The 23894-nt window shown below is 38.2% G+C and overlaps 1 protein-coding gene and 1 long non-coding RNA gene across 9 annotated transcripts in view; one reads left to right on the plus strand and one right to left on the minus strand.

Annotated features, from left to right (window-relative positions):
- The window catches only part of ORC3 (origin recognition complex subunit 3), a 37572-nt gene extending 16040 nt beyond the window's left edge, over nucleotides 1–21532 (plus strand). For 4 of the 8 annotated variants that reach the window (XM_054820591.1, XM_054820589.1, XM_054820593.1 and 1 more), the window contains 11 exons: nucleotides 1854–1987; nucleotides 2473–2536; nucleotides 5830–5946; nucleotides 6848–6927; nucleotides 10803–10936; nucleotides 13342–13427; nucleotides 13912–14009; nucleotides 14887–15028; nucleotides 18851–18967; nucleotides 20095–20174; nucleotides 21390–21532. In XM_054820591.1, coding sequence (XP_054676566.1) covers nucleotides 1854–1987; nucleotides 2473–2536; nucleotides 5830–5946; nucleotides 6848–6927; nucleotides 10803–10936; nucleotides 13342–13427; nucleotides 13912–14009; nucleotides 14887–15028; nucleotides 18851–18967; nucleotides 20095–20174; nucleotides 21390–21495 — 1158 coding nt within the window. In that variant the 3' untranslated portion in view covers nucleotides 21496–21532. Of the gene's footprint in view, nucleotides 1–1853; nucleotides 1988–2472; nucleotides 2537–5829; nucleotides 5947–6847; nucleotides 6928–10802; nucleotides 10937–13341; nucleotides 13428–13911; nucleotides 14010–14764; nucleotides 15447–18850; nucleotides 18968–20094; nucleotides 20175–21389 lie in introns of those variants that run through there. The other 4 variants (XM_054820592.1, XM_054820590.1, XR_008576408.1 and 1 more) reach the window with 3 other exon arrangements.
- On the minus strand, nucleotides 4–15029 carry LOC129204501 (uncharacterized). The gene is made up of 3 exons (XR_008576419.1): nucleotides 14894–15029; nucleotides 4839–5289; nucleotides 4–576 (listed from the first exon to the last, which is right to left on the minus strand). It is a non-coding gene; the product is annotated as an uncharacterized LOC129204501 (long non-coding RNA).
- Nucleotides 21533–23894: the final 2362 nt, after the last annotated feature.

Raw genomic sequence — 23894 nt, forward strand, 5'->3', positions numbered from 1 at the left:
TGATGGTAACAAGAACTCAAATTATGGTTGTGAAAACAATGGGTAATTACTAGGCATTGTAAGATTTCTTAGGTCCTAATCTTGCTTTCACTGAATTGGATGAAAAAATGTCCTTTGCAAACAGTTTGGATCAGTGAACAGGTGGGTGTTTTAAAGTTAAAAGCTTAACTGCTAAGGTTTTAAGGGAAAACTTGTAGGACAGGTATGAAGAAGCATGTAAAAGCTTACTCTGCCGCAAAAAAAAATATATTTAAAGTTTACATTTAAATGAGTAACCTGCCTTAGTGGGTAGAAAGACCTATATTTTGCTATATGTTAGCTTGTGGCTTCTAACAGCCCTGGCAGAACTCTTCAGCTCTGATCCTCTGCACCAGGTCCTTGTACTCCAGTTTGTCATGGTGTGAGTAGGCTATAGTAGTGTCTCTTCCCCGCTTGAAGTCTTCTGGCACAGTTTCTGGATGCTCGATTCTTCCCTGTTCAGGGAAATAGGAGCTGTACGGTCACTTACTTTGTGCCTCCGAGTAGGTGGTGCTTGTGCTCCAAGCAGCTGTGCAGCAGTGCAGGAGTTACATTTACCTCCTCAGGAGACAAAGTGGAAGACTTCAAGGTTTCCAGAAATAGTCTATAGTCTATACAGAGCATGATAATTATATTTTCATTGGCTTATATAGATCTTCATATCTAGACGTATTTCTGTGTCTGAGACTCCTTGTAGCTTTTGTGGATTGCGGACAAGAATTCTCTGAAGAATTTGTAGTCCCTGTAATCTGTTTTAATGCAGGGTTGTGAAATTGTTTCTTTCTTGCCCAGTTCTATGAGTGAATCTGTTAGTAAAACACGCCCTTTTAGTGTCATGCACCTTTAGGATGTCTCAGACTCTTTAATATCTAAGATTCAATAATTACATGTAGCCAGGAGAAATATCCTGGCTGTAGTACCTCTTCCTGCAGACAGACCTGCAATTGGCTTTCATAGGTTTCAACTCCTCTTATTTGAAAGAGTCACCAGGATTTAATGAGTCTTTATTGGGTTGATACAAAAATACAAGTCCTAGTTCTGACAGCATATGGCTGTGTCCTTGTGTGCTAAAAGTATTCAAGGATAAAGCAATTTCAGATCAGATTTCCTAAGTGATAAGTACAAGGGATCACCATCATCTCATTATGTATAGGAGTGATGTTAACTTTTCTGATACGAAGTGTCTTTCCCCTTTGACAGTTTTTATGGTTTAAAAGTTTTTAGTGAGGTAGTCTGTTTGGGTTTTTGTTTTGAAGAATAGATGTGATGAGTATATGCTACTCTTCTGCAAGACCCTGATGCTACAAACATTTAGTGCAGCTGAAATCAGTGATAAAGCACGTTTGTATGTATGCATAGTAAGAGCTTAGCAGTATATTTCTGTGTACATGAAACAGAAATTGAAATTAGGACATGTGGTAAGTTTGCTTGTGTACAGTAGATGCTTTTCATATCTTTAAATATATTCTTTGTTATTTTGTGAGCATTGGGACTGAATATGTAACCTAAAGAATGCAGTCATTCACATAAGTGAATAAAAAATATTTGACAAGCTATAGTTATCGTTATGTAAGGGAGGAGAAGATGAGGTACTACATATGAATAGCGTATACAGCAAAAAAGGTAATTATGTGACTGTATTTAAAACTGAATAATCAGCATCCTGTAGTGACTTAGGGAATATTTATGAACTGTAATGATTATTTTTTTTTTTCGAGGAATACCATTACTACCATTGTAGTGCCTGCATTGTAGTAATAAGAAAGCATTAAAAGGTAGATATAGCAGGGAGGATGAATTTTATTAACATCACTGTTTCTTGCTTTGTTTTTCAGCTCTGTATGGTGGAGCATTTCTATTCCCAGCCTCTTAGTGTACTGTGTTGCCAACTGGTAGACACTAAGAAGAGAGTAAATTCTTTATCACATGATCAGTGTGAAAACATTCGAAAACTGCCCTCTTTCAGAAGGTAAAAGGGAAAATAAGTTGTTGGACAATCTTGTATGTAGTCAGCTTTAAAAAAGATAAAAGGAATCTGTAAATGTAGCTCTGTGAAAACTGTAGATCGCTTGTGCATATGTTTCTATAGCAAAAGTAAATTCATCAAAAGGAGGAAAGTTCTAAATAATTTCAGGAAGCCTTAATTTTCTCATTTAGAGAGTACAGCTTCTCTGATGTCTAATAACTTGAACTGTTTTTTTCTCTTGTTCTTAATACAGAAACAAGCAATTATAACAAATAACCATAAATCACTTTTGAACATGTTAAGCTGATTTGGGGCATAATCTCCAGGGTTTGGAGTGGCCTTTCAATTTGCTGGATTTGACTGTCCCTTTTTGAATCTTTCCAAAGAAATTCTTATAGCAGCATAAACTTTTTAAATTTTTTTACCCCTATACTCTTTAATCATACTTTACAACATAATTTTAGGTTCTTGTTTTTTCTTGCCATCAGGTATGTGGAAAGTCAAGTATCAGAGAAACAGATTGCACTGCTGACAGCAGACAACTTCTTAAAGGTAAAATTTTAAGAGTGCCTTTGGAAAAATAACTTTACCAATATATTAGTTTGTGGAGCAAAATAAAATGCAAGACTAAGATGTATAGTTCTATATAACATCCTTCATCCAGTACATACTGTGCTTCGTGTCCAGTAATGGAGAATTAGGGTTACCAGGTATACCTTTATACAAAGCTGCACAACTTTTCTTACATCAATTTTTAGCTATGTCTAGAAATGTAACTGCTTAAAAAGAAGGTTTCAAGGTTTCTTTATGGCCTGGTCTTTTAGTGCTTACTCAGACTGACTTTCTTGGAAAGTCACTGAAGTGTTTGAAGAATGAGTAAGTAATCTTGGAGGTTATTTCATAAGCACTTAATCCTCCATACTCTCTGTGTAGTTTCTGATTGAACTCAGTAGGGCAGTCTGGGTCTTGAGGCATACATTCATACTAGCTGTCGTACAGGATTAAAAATTTATGTTACATGTTTATCTGAAGGTGTTTCAAGTGATTAAAGTCAGGCTACTACTATTGTGGGCCCTTTAGGAATTCAGCAACAAAGATCTGTTGGTTTTTTTCACCAGCTGAACCACTCCCAGTAGAAGCATTGCTTAGAGTGAAGGGTTTCTCCTAATTCTTCATCTCAAGAATAGCTAACCTGTCAGGCAAATGGTACTACTAGAGATAAAGCAATTAATTTATCCTAGCAAAGCTTCCTGGTTTGTTAGGACTTTTCAAGTGTGAAGAGCAATGATAATGGCTGGAATAGAGGTTGGTAGCAGGCAAGTTGTCAAGTGCAGTGCAATTATAGTAGTCAAGGCAATACATGATTTATACATGATTTTATGATCCATAGTCTTCAGTGGCAAAAAATAGCTTGGGCTACTGCTCTTCCCTTGCTGTTTATTCACGCCTCAGCAGATGTGCCAGCACAACTGCTTCTGTGCCTGTGCAATGAATGTAATCAGAAAAACAATCCAATTAAAGTAATCTGACAAAAAAAAAAAAAGACAAAAATTTTTTTGCTGGGTTGTTTCTGCAGAGTGATTTCCCTAATGCAGTTCACTCCACAGGTGTGTAAGTGCTTTTGTTGAAACAACAGGAGGAGGGAAGGAGTGGGAATGAGCAGCTGAGGCTCTTTGTTTAAAGTTTAAAGGCCATGTAATGGGCTGCTACTTTGAAAGTTCTATACTCATCAGTTTAAACTTTAGATGTTTTAAACTTTATATGTTTATTGATGTTTTAAACTTTATATGTTTATTGATGTTTTAAACTTTATATGTTTATTAATGTACTCCTTATTTCACAAGCCTCACCGTGTAAGTTTGGGAAAGAAGCTGGAATTCTTGTACTCATGTGCATATAATGCTTCTGACAAATTTTAACTGGAAACACTTGTTCTAATCTCTACAATAAGGGTAGGCTATTACTGTATTGCCAAGCTGGCAGTTTAGTCTACTTGGGGAGAAAAGGCCCTACTGCTGCATTAATGAGATGCTGTTTATTCCATATGTCATACTAATCTACAGTGTCGTTCCAAATTTTGGAAACACTTTCAAAGTCCCTATGGTACTATGTCATATAAATTTACTGTTCATGTTCAGGACCAGGTAAACTTGCTGTTCAAGCTTAACACCTAAGCCTGCAATACCCTTTGTCAGTCACAATTTATATTCCATGTTGTTACCGCTTTTTTGATAACTATGGGAAGAGTTCCACCTATTTAGCATCATCTGTTTTAAAAGCAATTTTACATCATAATTACTTACAACTCTGAAAGTTTTCATGGCAAATTTAATTTGAAATTACGTAAATGGGGCGATCTGTATTTATGGAAATAACATTGCATAGTCTTCTAATAATGTTTTTAAACTCTTCTAAGACAGAATATACCTTTTTGCTCCTTTATTTGGCAAAATACATAGTCCTACTGCATTGCTATTTATGTATATTAACTACATCAGTCTTGAATTGGAAAACAAGATGAGGGAAATACAGATGCTCTAATACTCTGGGTTTGGGGGAGTAAGATTGATGTAGTAGCATTAAAGAGAACTTGTTCTATTCTCAGGTTTTGGTTTGTTTTTTTTTAATGATCCTGCTTAGAATTAAAATACAGACTTGTGAGTGTCTACCCTAAGGCCTTGGAAGTCATTTAAACAGTTGTTGTATCAGTGACCCTTAAAGTTTACTAGATAAAAAGTCTATGGGGAGAAATGTCTTCAATGTTTTTAATCATCTTGAACTCTTTTAACATCAGAAAGATCTCTGCAGCACTAAGTGACTTTGTTACTTTCAGTCTTTGCTGTATGATACTTACTCTTTCCATGTGTCAGTACTTCCTCATGTTGCCTGCAGATAAGGTTTTGGTTTTGGGTTTTTTTTTTCCTTAATCTTTGATACCCTTTGTTTCAGTTGAACTTTAGAGAACTTCAGTGGCTTGTTTTATTTTTCTGTTTCCATTTGGAATAGTTTGCTCAGAGTCAAGCAAAATGGCAATAAACTATGTAGAGAATCCTGTGGGTTTTTTTCCTCTTTATCTTTGAGTGAAGACAGGTGAGAGAAGATATTCTAATTCACAAACTTAAATGTAACGAGCCCAAAGTACTTTAATGCAGCTACCAGAAATTTCCAGTGCAGTTTTGCAGAAGTGTTATATATACTTTCATGGGAGGCCAGTAATAATGAGATGCCATCTGGTAAATTCAGTAGCAGCGGTTAATAATTTATTTTTCCTAATACATGATATCATTTTTCCTGCAGTTCTCAATCTGTAAATAAACAGAAGTCAAATTAAGAGCACATAGGAGCAGCAATTGCATATTTCTTTCTTTTCTTTGAACTGGTGGTTTTACATATACCTAGCTAATAAAACCAGCAGCCACCCACAATATAAAAAATAATTTTTAAAATGCATTTGTAATATAAAAATGCAAATAATAAGGATTTAACTAAAAGTACCTATATAATTTCTCATTGCCTATTAAAGATATAGTGTATAATCTCATTTTTGCAAGATAACATACCAAATCTAAAGGCTAAATATAGTGGAAAATGGTAAAATAATAATGCTTATCAATAACAAATCTCCACTGAGTTGGAAGAAGAAAGTAAAGTTAACAACATGCAATGTGATTGCAGTGGACTGTTGAAATACGGCTTTTTTGCATAGTGGTCTTAATTTAACACTAGTGATTTAAATCCTAGCACACCACAATGTCAAAACTTCGGAGTAATTTTAAGTACTTTATGAGAGTTTTAAATAAATGGATGTCAGAATGACTTATAAACCAATTACTCTGTCACTGTAGGAAATAATACAGAAGTTGCTGGAGGACTTGCATGTTTACCATGAGAATTATGTTTCAGTTCTGAGATGTCTTCATGTTTTCACATCTTCTCTTCCAAAGTATCCTTTGGGCAAGCAGGTGATGTACCGTTATTCCATTTTTGTTAAACATGGGGGGTTTTTATTTCAAAATACGACATCTGAATATTTATTCTTTCTCTTTGTTTACTATTCTGCTGCTTTGCTCCCTACTTCTTAAAATGGAGAAAGTTGCTTTCTTGCTATGGACAGAGGGCAACAGTGTGTGGTTTCTTTAGTGGTGTGGATGATAATTGTCAGTGAAGGAGTTTCCAGGAGGAGGCAGATGGACAGATAAGCAAAAGAATCCACACATTGACTTTTGCACATCTGGGATTATCTGTATGCAGATACAGTATACATTGCAGACAATGCATACTCTTCTACTGCCTATTAGCTCGCTAGTCAAATTCAGATGAAGAGGCTGAGTTTTAGCAACCTTCTGTACAGAATGAAATGATAGTAAGGGAACAGTGATAATTGCTCTTAATAGCCATATTGCTCTAATGTCATTTAATCCACCTTCTCATGCTAAGCAATTTCTTCCACTAGAAGAGCAATATATTCTGTGCATGTGCACTTGCCTTTCGGTTCTCAATGTATTCCACACTGTTATTAGAATCTGTCCCTAACTACAAAATGAGCATGAACTGTCCCAGTATTTGAGAATAAAAAGATGTTTTAGCTGGGGCATTTGATTGGAGTTCCTCTCTGTTCTCTGCAGGTATCTTCATCTGAGCGTTAGTTGTTTGGAAGCTGGTGCAGAGCAACACGTAGACTCCAGCAATGCTAGGAGATTAGTTCTAGAAGATACTAAACACTCATTTCTTTTGCAATCATTCTGCATCTCTGGAAAACAAGCTCCAAAGAAATTACGTATTAGTTTGAAAAGCTTGTTGTAAGAGTTCTGCATTACTTTGTTTGTAAAACACTTTATCCTTTCTTCACCTTCTGCATAACAGATCAGGGAGCTGCATTGTGCATGTTTGGAAAACCGAGTGTGGGAGACAGAGGAGTATGAGTCATCTCTTCAGCTAGCAAGGTGATTTTTTTTTTTTTTTCCATTTTGTTTTAATACTACTGTGCACATGGAGAACATCAGTCATTGGTTATTCTGGAACTTAAAGCTGAGGATATTACCTGTTCACAGCTAGTTGTAGGATTGTTTGCAAGTATAATTGACTGTTGTTTTCGTGGTGTCTTTCTACTGTTTTCCATGAAACTCAACCAGGTTCTGTCTCTCATGCCCTGAGTAATTATGCTGAAACCAGTGAGATTACTGTGTGTGAATGAGAACATCAGATGGGTTTTGTCTTTTAAAGTATGATTGTGTTAGATATTATCAAGCAAATTATTAGTTTTAGTTGGCCTAAATTTTAATCTGTTGTGAAAATTAGCATCTGTTCCAAATGAGTAGCTGAGGCCTTTCTTAATTTCATTTTACTGCTTTCCCCTTGCCTCCTTTGTGTAACAGTTTGTACAGGGACTGAGTTAATTTTTTGTGTTATTGTGAGCTTAGGACTTTAGGAGAACCTACACCTGTGTTGTCTGTCAGTGTTTAAAATGGAAAAGTAATCTGAGCCAATTTTCTTAATAGAAAACCCTTCAATTGCAATGTTGCAGCTACAGACTTTTAAATGTGCTTTATCGTGGCAAGTGGCTGTTTCCTGATAGCTGCATTCGTTCAAATAATACATCGGTTCTGTCGCACAAGGAGCTGATGCAACACCATTACCGTAACTGCCTCTTCAAGAGCCTCTGAGCTTGTGAGGTTTAATGTGTCTGACTGTAAAATTGCATAGAAAAACCATGTTAGTGGTGGGTGAAGGATAACTTTCTGGGCTCATATACACAAGGAAACATACTCTTCAAACCGTACCTTTGCCATACTGAGTGGTTCTTATGTATTGCCACTGTGCTGTGTTCTTTACCCTCATCCCTTTGAAAGGATTACATGCTTGATTTGTCATTTCTACAGTCTTTCCTTCATAATCCTCTGACTCCTCAATCTTGACAGCACTCAATCACCTATCAACCCTTGCCCACAAATGTGTCACTTTGCTTTCCTGTACTGTCTGTTCTGCACTCTCTAATAACTCTTGGCCATTTTTATCTCTCCTTTTTCTTCTCCTATGTTTAATTTGCTTTCTTCCACTCTGAATTCTTCTGCCTCTTCTCCTATCTCAAAGTTGATGCTACCATCAGATTCTGGCTTGCTGCCCCTTTATTCTTATCTGTTCACTTCCCTCCTGTTTTTCCTCTGATCCTGGCTCCCACTGTGGGAGCTTCTCATAGTAATACAGTTTTCACAGTCATTCTTTTCATAGATTTTTTTTTTTTTTTTTTAAATCCAGGAATTCTGTCATTTTTCTAACGAAACTCCTTCAACACAATTCCTTCAAATACTTGGGATTCTAGCTGTAATTATTATTTTTTTCAGCTTTTAACTACTTCTTTAACTCTCTTTTCCATTTCACACGTACTTCCTCTTGGCTCTGCTTTTTCTGCATAGAATCACGCTGCTGTCTTTTAGAAGAAAATGATAAAATGTGATCTTTCCCTTTCTCACAATCTTTTTTTCCCCTTTGCTCATGTATGGAGATTATTCACTGTTCCTTAATATCTCTGCCTTCCCAGGGCCCACATCACTTATTGATATCTTGTTTGCCCTTTCCTATCCCTTATTCTTCTTTTCAATGTTTTTCTGGAGTCCATCTTTTTTTCCTTGTATTTAGAAAGTAAAAAATAGAGTGGCTTTTGATTTCTTGATTTGTAACAAGGTCTCTCTTTTGCCCTTCATGAATTATGTTTGAATGTGGGCGTTTCAGTTGTTGAGTTACTTTTGTGGTTGGTTGTTTCTCTACTTAAGCCTTTCTTCGGACTGGCTTTTTATCCCGTCTGCTAAAAGTGTTCTTCCCAAAGATGGCATTTCAGGTAATCTAACTTCAGCAATTTAGCCAATAGTTTTTTACTTTAGTTGTCTAGAGTCTAAAAAATGACATGGGGAGAGTGTGCGAGCTTTAGTTCACATTGGATTAATCCAATCAGAAGAGAGGTAAGATTAAGACATGTTGGAGAGTGTCCCACTTAATTGCTTATGGGCAGCTGACTGACTAGGACATCTGGTCAAGCTTTCAGTTGGCAAAACTTTGAGTACTGTCTGACCTGTTGTCTTCTGTCTAGATACTGTACTCTGGCTTTGTCTGCTAATGATTGATGCCATTCATCACATACTGCTTATCACAGTCCTGCCCTTCTGTGACTGTTAACATTTTGTTGTTGACCAACCTCTGTTATCACTTCTTCAGATGATTCCCCACTTCAGCATTCAGAAGGAGTTTCTATGGACTTCGTCCTAGCTTCCTTTCTTCTTTTCCATAACTTGTCTCTGAATAATCAGAGACAGATTTATTTACTGTCTTTGGATGATCTCAGATCTTCCTTTCTGCTTTAAGCCTTTCTCCTAACTGAATTAAAATCTTAACTCCACTCTCTGATTCCTGGCATACCTTGCAGTAATCTCAAGCCCAAAAGGTTGAAAAGGATCCTTTACTGTTTCCTGATACGTGATAACCATCCTCTTGCCTGTTCTTTGGGCTCTGTAATCACACTGTTTTCGTAAATAATTTTTTCTAGAACTTGCAGCTTCTTCTTGAATAATATTACTAAAGTAAATTTCTTCTTTCCCATTCACAGATCTCCAAATCTGGTTATATTCTCTCCATCTTAGGTGTTTAATTATTGCAGTGTTTTGTCTGGCCTGGAAGAAGGCTATCTTGTTTACCCATTATATTCTACAAGACAGTTTCAAAATGTTTTCTAGCCTTTTGTGTGGTCAAGGTCACCCTTTCTGTTGTTAACTCCTGATGCTCTTCTGTACAAAACAAGTGTATCTGAAGGCAACACATGACTTGCAAAAATCAATAACCTTGAATTGGATAAACTGAAGTTTCAAATTCTAGCCTTTACAAGCATTTAGCATCAACTGCCAGTCAGAAACTAGAACTCAAATTGCAATTGTCCCTCCAGACATCCATAAAGCTTCCCCAGCCTCTTCAAAATTCTTCCTTAAATCTCTCTTAGTCAATGTTTAGGTAGCTGATATGGAGACCCACTGTCAGATACAGTGATTACCATCATTTCATTCGTCCATCATGCTTCCTTTTTTGTATAGCTGTGTTCTTTGTGTCTTCTAAAATCCTTTGACTGTTAGCACCTTTGTTTTGTATAAGACAAAGCAAAAACACAAGGATGAACTGGGAAGGGCTCCTAGTAACAGCAGCTATTACAAATGTGCGATTGTTCAGAACCAGAGTATTTAGCAATGGGAACCTCTCGCACTGCATGAAAAAAAATACATGCATGTGTAATGCTGCTGGCTTGATGCAATGACTGTAATTCTGGATTTCGTTTATGGATCTTTGCAAGGACTTGTTTTGATATCTTTTAAATGAAGATTAAATATTCAGATTTTGTTTGAGAATCATTCTGAATCACAGAGAGTAATGGATTTTGTGGATGTGTGAATACATACTAATCTGATTTTTTTTTAATTTTTTTTTTCATTTCATTTACCATTCATGGGAATGAGTTATGAGGGTTTTTTAATCTGACTCACAGTTTCAAAAATTATAACTTTGTATCTAGCAAGTGTTTTTAGCTAGAATGTCAGAAAAGCTTTCATTGTCAGTTCTGCAGGAAAATGTGATAGACATCTGTCCAAGTTGATTTGTTTCTTTCTGTTAATGACAGCAAGGGAAAAAATTGACTACTATGACTGAATGCTGAAAATCTTGGAGGTTTTCTCTCTTAAAATGAGTTTTTCAAATTTTTTTTTTAACTTTTTTCCAACTAAGAACACTGAAAGCTGTTTCATCATTCTGCATTTCAACTTCAGCGAACAATTGTGTCTTTTAGGATGTTGAATAAGTCTGATTTGGTAACCATGCTTCAACAATGTGTGGAAATTTTTGTGTCATCTTCTGGAAAGGAGTTTGATAAGACAGTAGAGAAGTTGAAGGAGTTCTTGACCCAGTTTCAGAAACTAGAAGGTGGGTGTGTACCATCATACATTCCATTGCAGATTATATGAAACCTGGTTTATAATCTGACCAATGGGTATTATTTTCCTTGGTGATAACCTGTCATTGTATCAGACCAGATTTTTCAGGATCTTTTTAAAAATACATGCACAGAATTAGGAAATGCTTATATTCTTGACTGGGATGTGGTTCATGGTTTTTGTAATGAGGAAGAGTGATGCAAGATAAGAAATTGGACAGATCAGCAAACATTACTCACTAAATCTGTCATAGGTATATTTTGAGCATTTTACCAGATGTTGCAATCATTAAAAACATTTAACAAATAAAAACATATATTGAAAGATAAATAGGAGCAGACTTCCTTATGACATGGTATTTAATCCAAATGTATATAAAGTTCTTTCACCTGCACCTTCGGTTAAATTCATACAAGAGCTAACACACCAAGCGCCAGTTGTCAGGGCTCTGCTGACGTGCTGTAACTTGTCAGGCCCATATATTTGATTGTTGATGGTAGAGGACATATTTGAAAGTTTAGTAAGGCAAATGAGTAGCAGCATTCTGTCTTTCAGAGGCAGGTTAACAGAAATATTCCTGAAATAGGCATATGACATATTCTAGCATTCTTCTGGAACAGGAATTTCATTGCTTCCCCTCAACTACGGAGAAGTGCTCCCTTTTGATTCCCTTTTGAAGATGAAGTGGTTATCATCTGGTCTGTTTTATGCATGTTAAATTAAGTTCATTATCAATGTGGTTGCTACCCAGCATTTGGATAAGTAGGCAATAAGCCACCAAGAGCAGTCTAATATTAATTAAAGTAGTCATGCAATGCTCTAGGGTTAACTGAGGCTTGTTTAGAAGAACTGGCTCTTGCCTGTGCTGTGTATTTTTTAACAGATGTAGTAATAGCATCTACAGGATGCCATGGCACAGGAAATAGGTGATCACTTTGAAAAAGCTGTATATGTCACTGAAGAATCTGAACTACGATGGAGTACCTAAAGGTTCGTCTAGTTTGGAAAAAAAGAATTGAAGCAAAAGGCTTTTAAGTAGTTGGATGTTTACCTTGAAGGAATAAATAAAAAAGAACACTCTGGGAATTCAGGGACATGTAGAACTATAAAACAAAAAAGGCAGTATTTATTTTCACTTAGAATTTGAAGATGTTTTTAAAGCAGAGAACATATCATGAATCCATGAATTATCTTAGTTTGTTTTCAAAGTGGATTTAAGCTATAATGAAAAAGTGAGAAGCGGAAGTTAAGATAAACTTTACATGGATAGGTTGCCAAGTTACTTGACTTCTTCCTGTATGTTTCTGTGATTGTGTTGATTTTTAGCAGGATTTTTCAGAAGTCTGCCAAAAATGTTACATACCCAAATCTCCCACAGAGCCCTTCGTGAAAGGATAGTCCAATTTTTTTTTTTTTTTTTAACAACAACGAAGTCCATCTTCCTGACTGCCTAATGAACTGGAAAAAATAAAACCATGAAGCTTGAGGAAACAAAATATCCTTATGTTCAGTCTACTTTGAGCTAAAGGATTTGATAAAAAATATCTCAAAATATATCAGTGTAGTAGTGGAGAGAGGAAGTTCTCTGTTTTGAAGTCTTCAACACAAACGTCCACAGGGCACTGGAAAATACAACTCATTCTATGTAGGTCACCAAAAAGCTTTTATGTATCATGAGTGTCACAGCTGAGTGGAGTTTTACCTGTCATCTGTAGGTGGAATTTCCATCTTATTACCAAGTTCATAAGTAAGGCAAGAAATCTATTTACCTTGTGTTTTGATTTTGATTATCACTCGTCCTGGCATTGATTGTGCTTTGGGAGTTTTCGCTTCTTTGTTTTTGCCTAAAAATTACTAATTATTGGTGCAATTGATCAACAAACTGCAAGACTATGAAAACAAAATTTTGTTATAAATTAAGATAACAATAAAACTGGACAATGAAATACCTTAGTACACTTCTGGTTTGCTGCTCTGGTTGCAGTTTCTGGGTTAAGTAGGGAGAACTCATTTCTTACTTTGTGGTCTTTTTGCACGAGAAGGACTTTTTGAACGCTCATAAAGCATCAGTAGCATCTAGTACTAATCTGTCCAACCTACAAATGTTGAGAGTATGACCTAGGATGACGTAAGCAGAATTCAAGGGATGTGCAAGGCTTGTGCTGGATCTTTGCTCAGGGCTGAATTGCTTCACTTACTTAATTACTGTTGGTTAAACTGCACTGCAGACTCCTTTTTTAACAATCTTTTACAAGGTGCAAGACTTAAAATCTGCTTGTGTTTGGGTCTATGTGAACAAGTAACTGAACGCTTCTCGGATTGCTTGGGTTAGGGGGTTTATGTAGGTAGTCAGGAAAAGTTTACCCCACATATCAAACATTAGTTTTGTTCTAGTAGCAGAAGCTATCCAAGAACGAGATGTGTCCGTATCGTCACAAAAGGAGCTCCAAAAGAAGACAGACCTTTATCATCTTCAGAAGGTTAGGCCTGCGTAGGCTTTACTGACTCGTTCCTTCGTTGAACCTTTTAAGTTTTAATTGTCCATGGTTAGTTCTTCCCAGTTTGCTGGAGCTCTGAGTAAAGGTTGTGTATAAGTAACTTTTCTTAAAAATGAAAGAATAGAATAAGTACCAACTATGTATCTCAGGCCCACCTGACGCATAGAAAATTATAGAAAATATGTCATAAACTAGGATTTTAAAATGCAAATTAGGGCTTTTCTTCTTGTTTAACTTGCAAATTACACATTCTGCCTAACACATATTTCTTTGAATTTCCCAAACTCCTACCAGTTTGAGAACTGAATACACTGGCCTAAATAAAAATAACTGCACAATCACACTTTCAGGCATCATCAGTGAAGACATGCCAGCAAAAATTAATTATACATGTTAAACATATAGTTTATGTTCTCCAGAGAATAACTACCTCCCATGTAGATTTATGCACCACTTTTTTTTAAAGACTTTGTTGGAGTTGAAGGAATCAAGGCGGTCTAAGAAACTGACAAAGTTTGAAATGCTTCGTTTTGAAGTTGTTGACTATATAGACAGCCTTGTAAGGTGAGCATTTCCCGTTTTATATTCCTGCACTGGTTTGCACCGTAAGTTGCAACAGAAATTTTGCTAACATGTTAATCTTGTCAAAATTGTGTCTTGGTCCCTGTGGTATGAAGCATACTTTTTTTTCCTTCCTATGCTTTCTTTGATGAGGGCTCTAAAAATAATAATTTTTAAAAAATCATTTTTCCATAGATCAGTAGAAGTAATTGGCACATGAATTGACCAACTTACTTTGGCTGCAGAAAAAAGTTGAAGGACTGGGTATATGTGGCAAAATAGTCAAGAGCTTTTACCCTAATCTTTGCTGATCTGTTCTACTTATGAGACTGTATAGATGTCAAGTGTGATATCCTCTCCATTTTGGGAACTGTTTTGGTGAGCAAGGCATAGCAGATAGGGTTTCGGAGGCAGCTCTGCAGCAGAAAAGGTGAAAGGCTTGGGGTGGGGGAAGAGATGAAGGCGCTTGTTAATTATAGAGCCTTGGCGGGAGGAGGCAGAGAAGCTGAGCAAAGAAAATAGCTTCAAATATGAAGACGAAGATGAGCAGAGACTCCTCAGGAGGACTCGAGATGGATAAGCAAGATCTGTGGAGTAGAGTACATAACTGGTGTTAGCATTTCAGCTGCTGCCCTTATTTTTGAATTTGGCAGTGGCCCAGTTAGAGTTCTACGCTAAATCCATTAGATACAGAGTTGATAATAACTGACTTCCTTGCTTAAAAGTTTATTTCAGTGCTGTTCATCTTATTTTTTCAGAGATTTGTCACTACTGGTTAGGAAACATACATTCTTGTAGTGTGCAGTAGACTTCTGTTGCTTCCCCTAAGGTAAAGCTTGTATCTCCCCTTCTTCCCCCATACCTCATGTTGCTTTTTCAGAACTTACCTTGTTCCTGCAGACCACAAGACTCTGCATGAGATAGTGTATTTCAACACAGCCAGTGTTCTCCGTGGGCACTTGAATGCTGCCCCAAGGATTGCACTTCATACAGCTTTAAATAACCCATACTGCTATCTGAAGGTAAGAAACAAGTGAGTTGTTTGTGGTGCTGGAGTACTTTCCGAAGGCTACACATGAGGATGATGTGTAAGGCTCAGTTTTGCTGCTTCATGGAGCTTGGCGCACATTCAGCTGTTTTGCAGAGAACCAGCAAGTTAGTGTTGATAAGCAGCTGGGGACTTTGCAAAGAGCTAGGGAATCTGTCTGTATGAAATAAAGAAGCTAATTATGGAAAGAGTTCTGTATGGAGAATCCATTTTCCAGAGCATGTTCTAGTCATCATCTTTTCTTTCTCTTGTAGATGTAGCATAAAAGTAATTTTATCTTCCATTACAAATGGCCTGACTGTCCATGGGGAAAATACAGTGCCTGTGGCTCTTTCCAGAGACTTTCTTTACAGGGCTGGTGTTTAGCCCTCACTGTGTAGACTTGCTGTAAGGTAAAGGCTCTGTTGAGGTGGAGTGATGACATTAACAACAGCTTAAATACAGCATATTTAAAGGAGTCCTTTGGTTTTCTTTTTACATTTATTTTAATATCTGTTGTTTATTGACAACCTATCTTTCTGAGTCCAAGAAAGATTGTCATTGATTCTATTCGTTAACCCTGCCCTTTTTTTAGAGAAGAAAAGCAGCCCCTTTTCCACTTCTTTCATAAATCAAATTCACAGGATGACAGAAAGAAAGAAAGAAAGAGAGTGGGATTTGGAAAAGGAGTGAACATACATTTCTTTGTTTTGTCCTTGATTATAGGTGCTACTTGGAGTTAACCTTGTGCCTTAACATTTCCTTTAAAATTGTGATTACAGTTTTGAAGAAAACGCTGGTTGTAGCTGTATCTGATTATATGTTGCTTGAGTCAAAGCCAACAATTATCAGGAATCATACTTGATAAAGATCAGTCTTTGACATCTGCAGCCCGATTCATATTGGGTTTGTTGGCACTGTGCCTCCGTTTGAATGAGGGTTCTCAGTTTTGCTGTGTGCAGGAGTTATTTCTAAAACCACTTAAAGAGCTTATTTGTGAAAACAGTAGTTAGCGAGTGGGCTACCATCAGAGAGACCTAATATGAACTCAGTAATTTATATTTTTAGAAAACCTGTAAAAATATAGATTAGGAGAGCTAGGAGAATCTACCTACTGATGTGTTTAATAAGTATTCTCTCTGATGAGTTGACAGGATTTAAAGTCCTCTGTCATCCTGCAGTTTGTTCTTTGACATACTTTATCATATTTCTGATATTTTCTGAGTAGATTGTGAAGGTTTGGCATAGTTTCTAACAGCAGCTGTATTGGCTGAGTACCTTGTTTAGCATTTTAATCCGTGTGAGTCAAAGAAATATTTTTTTCTTAATTGTATCCATGACTTCTGCATGGCTTGTACTTTCCTGAGCCATGACCAGAGCAAAGTTCTCTAGAGAAGGCTAGGACAGAAAAAGATCTGCTTCAGTGAAGTACCAGCAAATGATTAATGTGTGATGCATTTCTTACAGGAATCCAGTCCAGTTATTCATTTAGCAAAATGTGAAGCAAGGATCATACTTATCTGGGGGGGGGGAGGAAAAAAAAAAGTGTAATTCATTTTTCACTCATCCCTTGAAAATTCAACAAGTCGTAACTTGGAATACCAGCAAGGCACAGCTTAGTGTTGCGTCAGCACAAGGAAATCTGATCTTGGATCATCCTGGGGTTTAGATGGTCATGCAAGTTTTGTTCTTGACCTTGGGTAAGAAGGGTGGTTTTTTCACATGGATCTCAAGGACTGAGCCCTGTTACCCCTTAAGATACTTTGATTGCTATGAAACAAAAACCCTTGAGTTGCACTTAAGCTCCCATATCGGAGAAAGGGGATACTAGCATTTGGTCCTTGGGAAAGACAGTAACATTGATTCCCAAGTAGGGTATGAGTCTGTCCTCTGCCTAGCCTCTGGGGACAGGATCAAGCAAGAGAAAACCCGTCATCAGCAGTGTTCTGGATTGTTCTCACGCCCATACTCTTCTCTTTCTGTGCTGTACAGGTGGCTTCACAACTGGCTGCTCATTCTAGGGCAGTTTCCTGCTTGTCAGTCTAGTTATTTCCTCTCAGGGACAGCGCGTGCAGTGCCGGCTCAGGAAGCTGAGGTTTCCCCGCACGCAGTTGCAGCTCCCTCCCCCTGTGCTGTAAAGACTTGGCCTAGTTATCACAAGTCAGGCTGAATTATTTCAGGTGCCAGAAGAGACCCTGCAGTGCCAATCAGTAATATCTTTCCTGGATCATTCTCGGCACTTGCTTGCAGTCCAGCAAGGTATTAATTTCTACAGATGAACCTGTTCCAGGAGAGTGAAGTTGCTCTGGAAGTTGCATCCTCTCTTGGTTGTGATAACTGTACTGGCCTTAAGATTAGAAAACCAATGCAAACTGTCCAGCAATGCTGGAGTTGGCACATAGGTAAGTGGTAGGAAGCCATAGAGTTAGGTGAAGTAGCAGAGGGGAAAGAAGAAAGGTGTAGGGTTATCCCTCTGGGCAGTGGTGAACCACTAGATCAGCCAGAAGGTGTAACTTCACCTCTGCTGGTTAGTAACACAGTAGTATTGGAAACTATTATGGTATGCTCCTGAATTATCATCTGGTAAATTAATGTCTGGATTGTAACACTTTGAGGGTTCAGCCATGTTACTCTGAATTTATCTGGAGACCATCTGGACATTAACCTAATGTCTGCAGCTTTTGTGTTCCTTATACAGAATAAATAAACTTGAAAATTGTTAGGCTTTCTGGAAATAGTGAAACATCCCATAAGTGCTAGAGTCCAAATTGAATCTGAGTCTCACAAATTGCAGGGATTGAGATCTGTGAAAGGTAAGCTAGAGATTCTTGAGTAAAGTTATATTCTTTGCCCAGCCTTCTTTACTATCTTGAAAAGCATTTATGTATGAATATATCCTTATGTATCCTTACTAGGGCTTTATAGACTTCCCAAAAGTAACTTGCATATTTTACTAGCATATGAAAGCATTTTAGCAAAAATTACTATGAACCAAAAGGAATGATCAGTGGTTGTTTTCATGTTAAGAGAGCTGGCTTCTTAGAGTGCCCAAAACTGAAAACTGGGGAAAAAAATCATGAACTGACATGAAATGTTGTAAATTTCTGCAGCTCCACAGAGACTTTTGCTTTTGGCTCAAGTGGCTTTTTTACTTAAGTAAATGGTTCAGTGCTGATGACCTGAATTTCCTGACATATAGAACAGTTAGTAAGAAATCAGACTTGCCTTTGTAGGTGCTGAGTTTCAAGCCAGAGGGAAATGATTGTTATATTTCAAAGATAAAACTCTGAGATGGGAGAAGCAATTTTACTTTTTTAGTACATCTGATAGATCTATACTAAGACTTCCTCTTTCCTTTTGGGGGGGTAGCGGGGGGAAGCGAGGGGGAAGGGACATGTTTCTATTTTCTACGTAGTACAGTCTGAGGCAAATCATGACTAGTTGCTTTTCCTGAATCCATACAACAGAATATTTCTCTGTGATATGTAAGCAGAACTAGCAAAAAAATTGGGGAAGAGCCTAATCAGATAATCACTCATTAGAGACTGTGTAAGTGTACAAAATTGTAGAAGGAACACCAGGAGTGAAGTAGCTGGATGGGGTTTTTGTTGTGGGGTTGTTTTTTTTTTTTAATGGTATGTTTTCTTATTTTCCTGGTTTGGGCTTTGTTTTTTCTTTGTACAATCAACCATAAACACACAGTCAACATTTGGTAAAATACCTACCATGTGAATTTCCTGAAATAATGTTATATCTAGCCCTTTAAATTGTTCAAGATTAAAAACTGATCAGTTACTGCCTTCATTTTTTTTATCAGAATCAAGCTTTGAAAAGTGATGGAGGAAGCATTTCTAATAAAGCCCCTGACATATGCATAGTGTATAAGCTTCATTTGGAGTGTGGCAGATTGATTAATCTTGTCGATTGGTTAGAGGTATGTGACAATGCAAACGGTGCCTTTACCTGCTTTCAGTATTCTGATTTATCTTTTTTGCTGCTTGTCTGCTTTTCTTTAGTGCCCCTTTTGACAGCTTAAATCGTTGCATACCTCAGTCTCTCCTGTGCAGAAACACACAGTAACTCCAATCACCAGCCTAGAGTCTTCCTCTGACTACTGTGAATCATTTATTTCCACCATTATTAATCTGTGATGAAAATCTTTGCTTCTGCTTCTATTTTGTGCTTGGCACAGATCAGATTTTATGCTTCGCAAAGTTACCTTTTTTTCCCTCCTTTTCCTTTTTTTTTTTTTTTTTTTTTTTTAAGTATTTTGTTATACTTTTATGGAAACAGGCACATGGCGGGTGTGGGGGGCTTGGAGAGAATGCTTGTGCAAGGGAAGAGCGAAGGTGCTTCTAGCCTGATAGCTTGTCTCGTACTGTGACCAAAAGCAGAGAGTATGACAAGAGAACACACATTAATATGTACGTTCTCCAAATACTCCCTAGCTAACAATCATGTTTCCTAAACTGGAATGGTTTCTCTGTATTTTGTAAGCCTGCCTGGACTACATTACCAATATAAATTTTTAGCAACCACAGCATCCTCTGGCAAGAAATTCTGTAGCTTAACTACATGCAGTGCAGAAGACATTCCTTTTACTTGTTCTGAGTATGTTTTGTTTTCTGCTGCCTTGTTTGTGTATTGGAAATAAAAGCAGGCAGAAGATTCCTACCCAGCCTCTTGCTGCCTCTCAGTTTTACAGATTTCTTCACAGCCAACTTATCTCCTTCATTTTTCCTGAATGTTTAAGCAGTCTCACTTTGAGAATGTTTTTCTGTTCTGTATTTTCTCTGAGAATGGGTCAGGGATGAGAACTGTATTGGGATTTAAAATGCAGGCACATGAGTTCAGAGTGTGATGTCTTTCATTTTGTATTCCTGCCATGGTAATATGTAACCTTGCTTGCTCTTCTGATTGCTGCTGAACTGACATTCTCATGGAGTTATCATTCCAAGATCTCATTCCTCCTGAGTGATAGTCATCAGCTCAGAGCTCATTACTTCATATGCAGCTCTGTCTAAGAAATGTGTTAAATCTGTGCTGCTTTTCCTTTTCTAGGCTTTCTCAACTGTGGTGATGGCAGTTGAGGGACCAAATGCAGATGCAGCTTCCTCTGACCAGGTGGATGATATTATCCAGTATCCTTTCTCATTTCTCTCAAGTTTGACATTCACATGCTTACAGGATTAGTGAACCAGGATTTTTAAAATACAGCTTCATGTGCAGTGATAACTAATGCCAGAAAAATAAGACGAGTAGTTTAAACAGCCTTAATGTACTGAAAATGTCACAGAAATAGATCAGCTGAAATAGCTGGGCTGGGGGTGGTGAGGTAAGATGGCAGCTTTTGTCTGTAGAAACTGTTTGGGTCTGAAACAGAACCAATAGTCTGTAAAACAAATTGTAGCTAATGTACTTGGTTAAATCATCAGAGAGTTGGTACAGCTGCCGTGAAGGGGGAGAGCATTACTGTGGAACAGATGATAAGATAGCTGTGACCTAGAGAGCAAATGGAGACAGTAGTTTATTATGAGGAAGATGGAAGCATTAGCAGAGGAAATGCTTACAAAAGTAGTGTCTCTGTAGAAGCCATGAGTTCTAGTACTGTAGCATTGAGAATTTTAGTTCCCACAAAACATATATTCTGCTTCTCATTTTGTCCCGATTCTTAAGTGAGGTCTGCAGAATATTTAAAGGATGAGCATTAGAACCAAAAGTCACGACTACAACAGCAGTGCTGCCACAGAAAAGAGATGAATAGTTGCATTGGATACTTAACTACAGGAAGAACATTTATATGCTCTAATACTACACCTAGCTTCCCTTTCGTATAAGGCCTTTCCTTTTTTACAAGCTCCACTGGTAATTCACGCAAAACGAAATTCTCTAACTCAAGGATATATAGCTGTGTGTCAGGAAGGCAACAAGAAAGGTATAGTGAATAGCGAATAAAGAAAAGGTGATGCTGTTTTATGAAACCTCAAAAAAAAAATCTCTATAATTATCTCTCCTCTCATTTTTTGTCAAGGGACATGAAAGTATAAATTCTTTCTTCTTCTGAGACTACAAAATTAGTATCTTTGTAGGTTTTAATCTTAGTGGGGAAAGGAACTCTTCCTTTGTTGCCACACGGTATGCATGTGGCAAAAGAAATACTGATTAGATTGAAGATTTGTGTTTCTGTAGGCGAATCATGCTCTGCCCTTATTTCCAATGATTTTAGTGTGCAACACAGCATTTTATGTAATCTGTGCTTGCCATGACTTAGAAATCCTCCCCTCCTGTCGAGAATGGTGTCTCCATTGCTATGTGCCATAAAAAGTGTACTCAGTTTCCTTTACTGAAATGTCCAGCGCTCGTTTTATTCGAGCTGTTTCTGAACTGGAACTCTTAGGCTTCATAAAGCCTAGCAAGCAGAAAACTGACCACGTGGCAAGGTTGACATGGGGAGCCTGTTAATGTGCCACCAAGATCTTAATAAACCTGTTGTTTCTAACCTTGTGCAATGGCCATGTTCCCACTGAACTAGTCCTTGTTAACTTTGCAGACTGAGTCGAACTCAGTGATGACTGAATGTTGTGAGATACATTCTGAGTGCCTGGGTAGACTTGAATAGCAATGTCGGTTTTTAATACTCAGCCTCCCTGTGTAATGTGCTGCTCTGTTAATGCTCATGTTCCAAATACTGTATCCTTGTGCCAGTTTTAATCTTCTTTGATGTGCAATACTTAACACTATACTGATGTAATTCAGGCTAGCAAGCCAAAAGGACAACACTGGCTGTGTAAGCTACACAAGTGATGAAGCAGTATTATTAACTTGCTTACAAGCCGATAGGATTTGAGTCATCATTATAAAATGCCTTCCAGATCCTTGAACTATGGATTTAAAAATAAACAAACTCAGCATGCTAAAAAAGACAGTAAGTTTCCCTGTTCAGCCTCTGCTGCATGTTCTTCAAACCAAAACTGGCCATAACTCCCTGAAAGCTCCTTCCTGAGGAGGAGAAAGGGACAGATTAATTTTGAAGATACAAATTTTTGCTCTTTGAGAAGAGCAAAAGCAAACTTTAAATCATTCCCTTTTCCTAGTGAAGTTGATTAGTACGAGCTGACTCGCTGTCAGGGGAACTTGTGTCAGCACAGACTAACATGGCACCTATGCACTTCAAAGGAAGGTAGTAAAATCCATACCTCAAGTACACACTTTAACTTTTCTCTTTGCTGAGGATTTGTACTGTACACAAGCAAAGGAAACAGCTGTGTGAAAATAAGGATGAGTGGCTGAGAGTGTTAGAGCACTGCTTATCTGACAGATCTTCAAAGAACCTTCTTGGCCCTTTGGCCCTGTGCAGGAAGCAAGCCCAGGGTGCACTCTTAGCTTCTGCCAGCACGAATCTGCTGGTTTTGGCTGGGATAGAGTTAATTTTCTTCACAGTAGCTAGTACAGGGCTGTGTTTTGGATTTGTGCTGGAAACAGTGTTGATAACACAGGGATGTTTTAGCTGTTGCTGAGCAGCACTGACACGGAGCCAAGGCCCTTTCTGCTTCTCACCCCACCCTACCAGTGAGGAGGCTGGGGGGGGCACAGCTGACCCTAACTGACCAAAGGGATATTCCATACCATATGACATCATGCTCAGCGTATAAAGCTGGGGAAGAAGAAGGAAGAGGGGGACATTTGGAATGATGGCATTTGTCTTCCCACATCACTGTTACGCATGATGGAGCCCTGCTTTCCTGGGGATGGCTGAACACCTGCCTGCCCATGGGAGGTGGTGAATGAATTCCTTGTTTTGCTTTGCTTGCACATGCAACTTTTGCTTTACCTGTTAAACTGTCTTTATCTCAGCCCACAAGTTCTCTCATTTTTTTACCTGATTCTCTCCCCCATCCTGCTGTGGGGGTAGTGAGCAAGCGGCTGTGTGTTGCTCAGCTGCCAGCTAGGATTACAGCACGAGTCCTTTTTAGCGCCCAACATGGGGCTCAAAGGGTTCAAGATAAGGACAAATTTGATTGTAATGTGCTAGATTGAATTTATAGCTGTTATTGCTATTTAGCTATTAATTAGCAGGCTCCTGTGCTTGCCATGGGGCTTGCTTGCCTTACTGTGTAGTAGAGTCAGGTGCTCGTTAGTGGCTGCCTTTTGCTGCTTGCTGTAGTGCTTGTACTGCTTATCATCTTACTGGGCTGTGCTGGGAACATTTTGATAACAGCAATGGCGATGCGCCTGGGCTGGCAGATGGCCAGGGCATCGCTGCTCTTTCTGTGCTGCTGTACTGGACAGGTTGGAACTCCTGTGTACACTTGAGTCGAAGGGACTGTGACCTGTGCATGAGTCCACGTGGGAGCAGGACACCCTGAAGCATCTGTGGCCATAAGTAAGTCCACCCCATAGCAGGTATATTTCAATGCGTCTGTGGCCATGGTTGTGTCTGTGCCACAGCAGGTATAGCTCTGAAGGGATTTTGGCCCAAGGGTAAGTCCATGCTGGAGAAAGTACACCTTGAACTATCTCTGGCTGTGGGTAAGTCCCAGCTGGAGCAGGGGCAAGGGGAGGAGTTCATTGCAATGTTGAACCCAATGGTGTGGTCCATAGGGACCAGGGGTAGTGATTGTAATGGAAATACCTTTAAATTGTTGTAACCCATGATTTGAATTACATGTTATAGGAATTACTGTAGCAGGAACCACCTGAATCACTGGAGGACAAGCTTTACAAGTAGCAGTGACCTGAGCGGGCTTTGGGGCACAGTAACTCCACACAACACACCACCTCTCCTGTCCTGAGTGACCACCATGGCAGATGGAGCCCAAAGTCATGGGCTAAAGGAACTCAGTGAACATTTTACAGCCATT

The sequence above is a fragment of the Grus americana genome, chromosome 3 (genome assembly GCF_028858705.1).
Source record: "Grus americana isolate bGruAme1 chromosome 3, bGruAme1.mat, whole genome shotgun sequence".
Classification (NCBI taxonomy): domain Eukaryota; kingdom Metazoa; phylum Chordata; class Aves; order Gruiformes; family Gruidae; genus Grus; species Grus americana.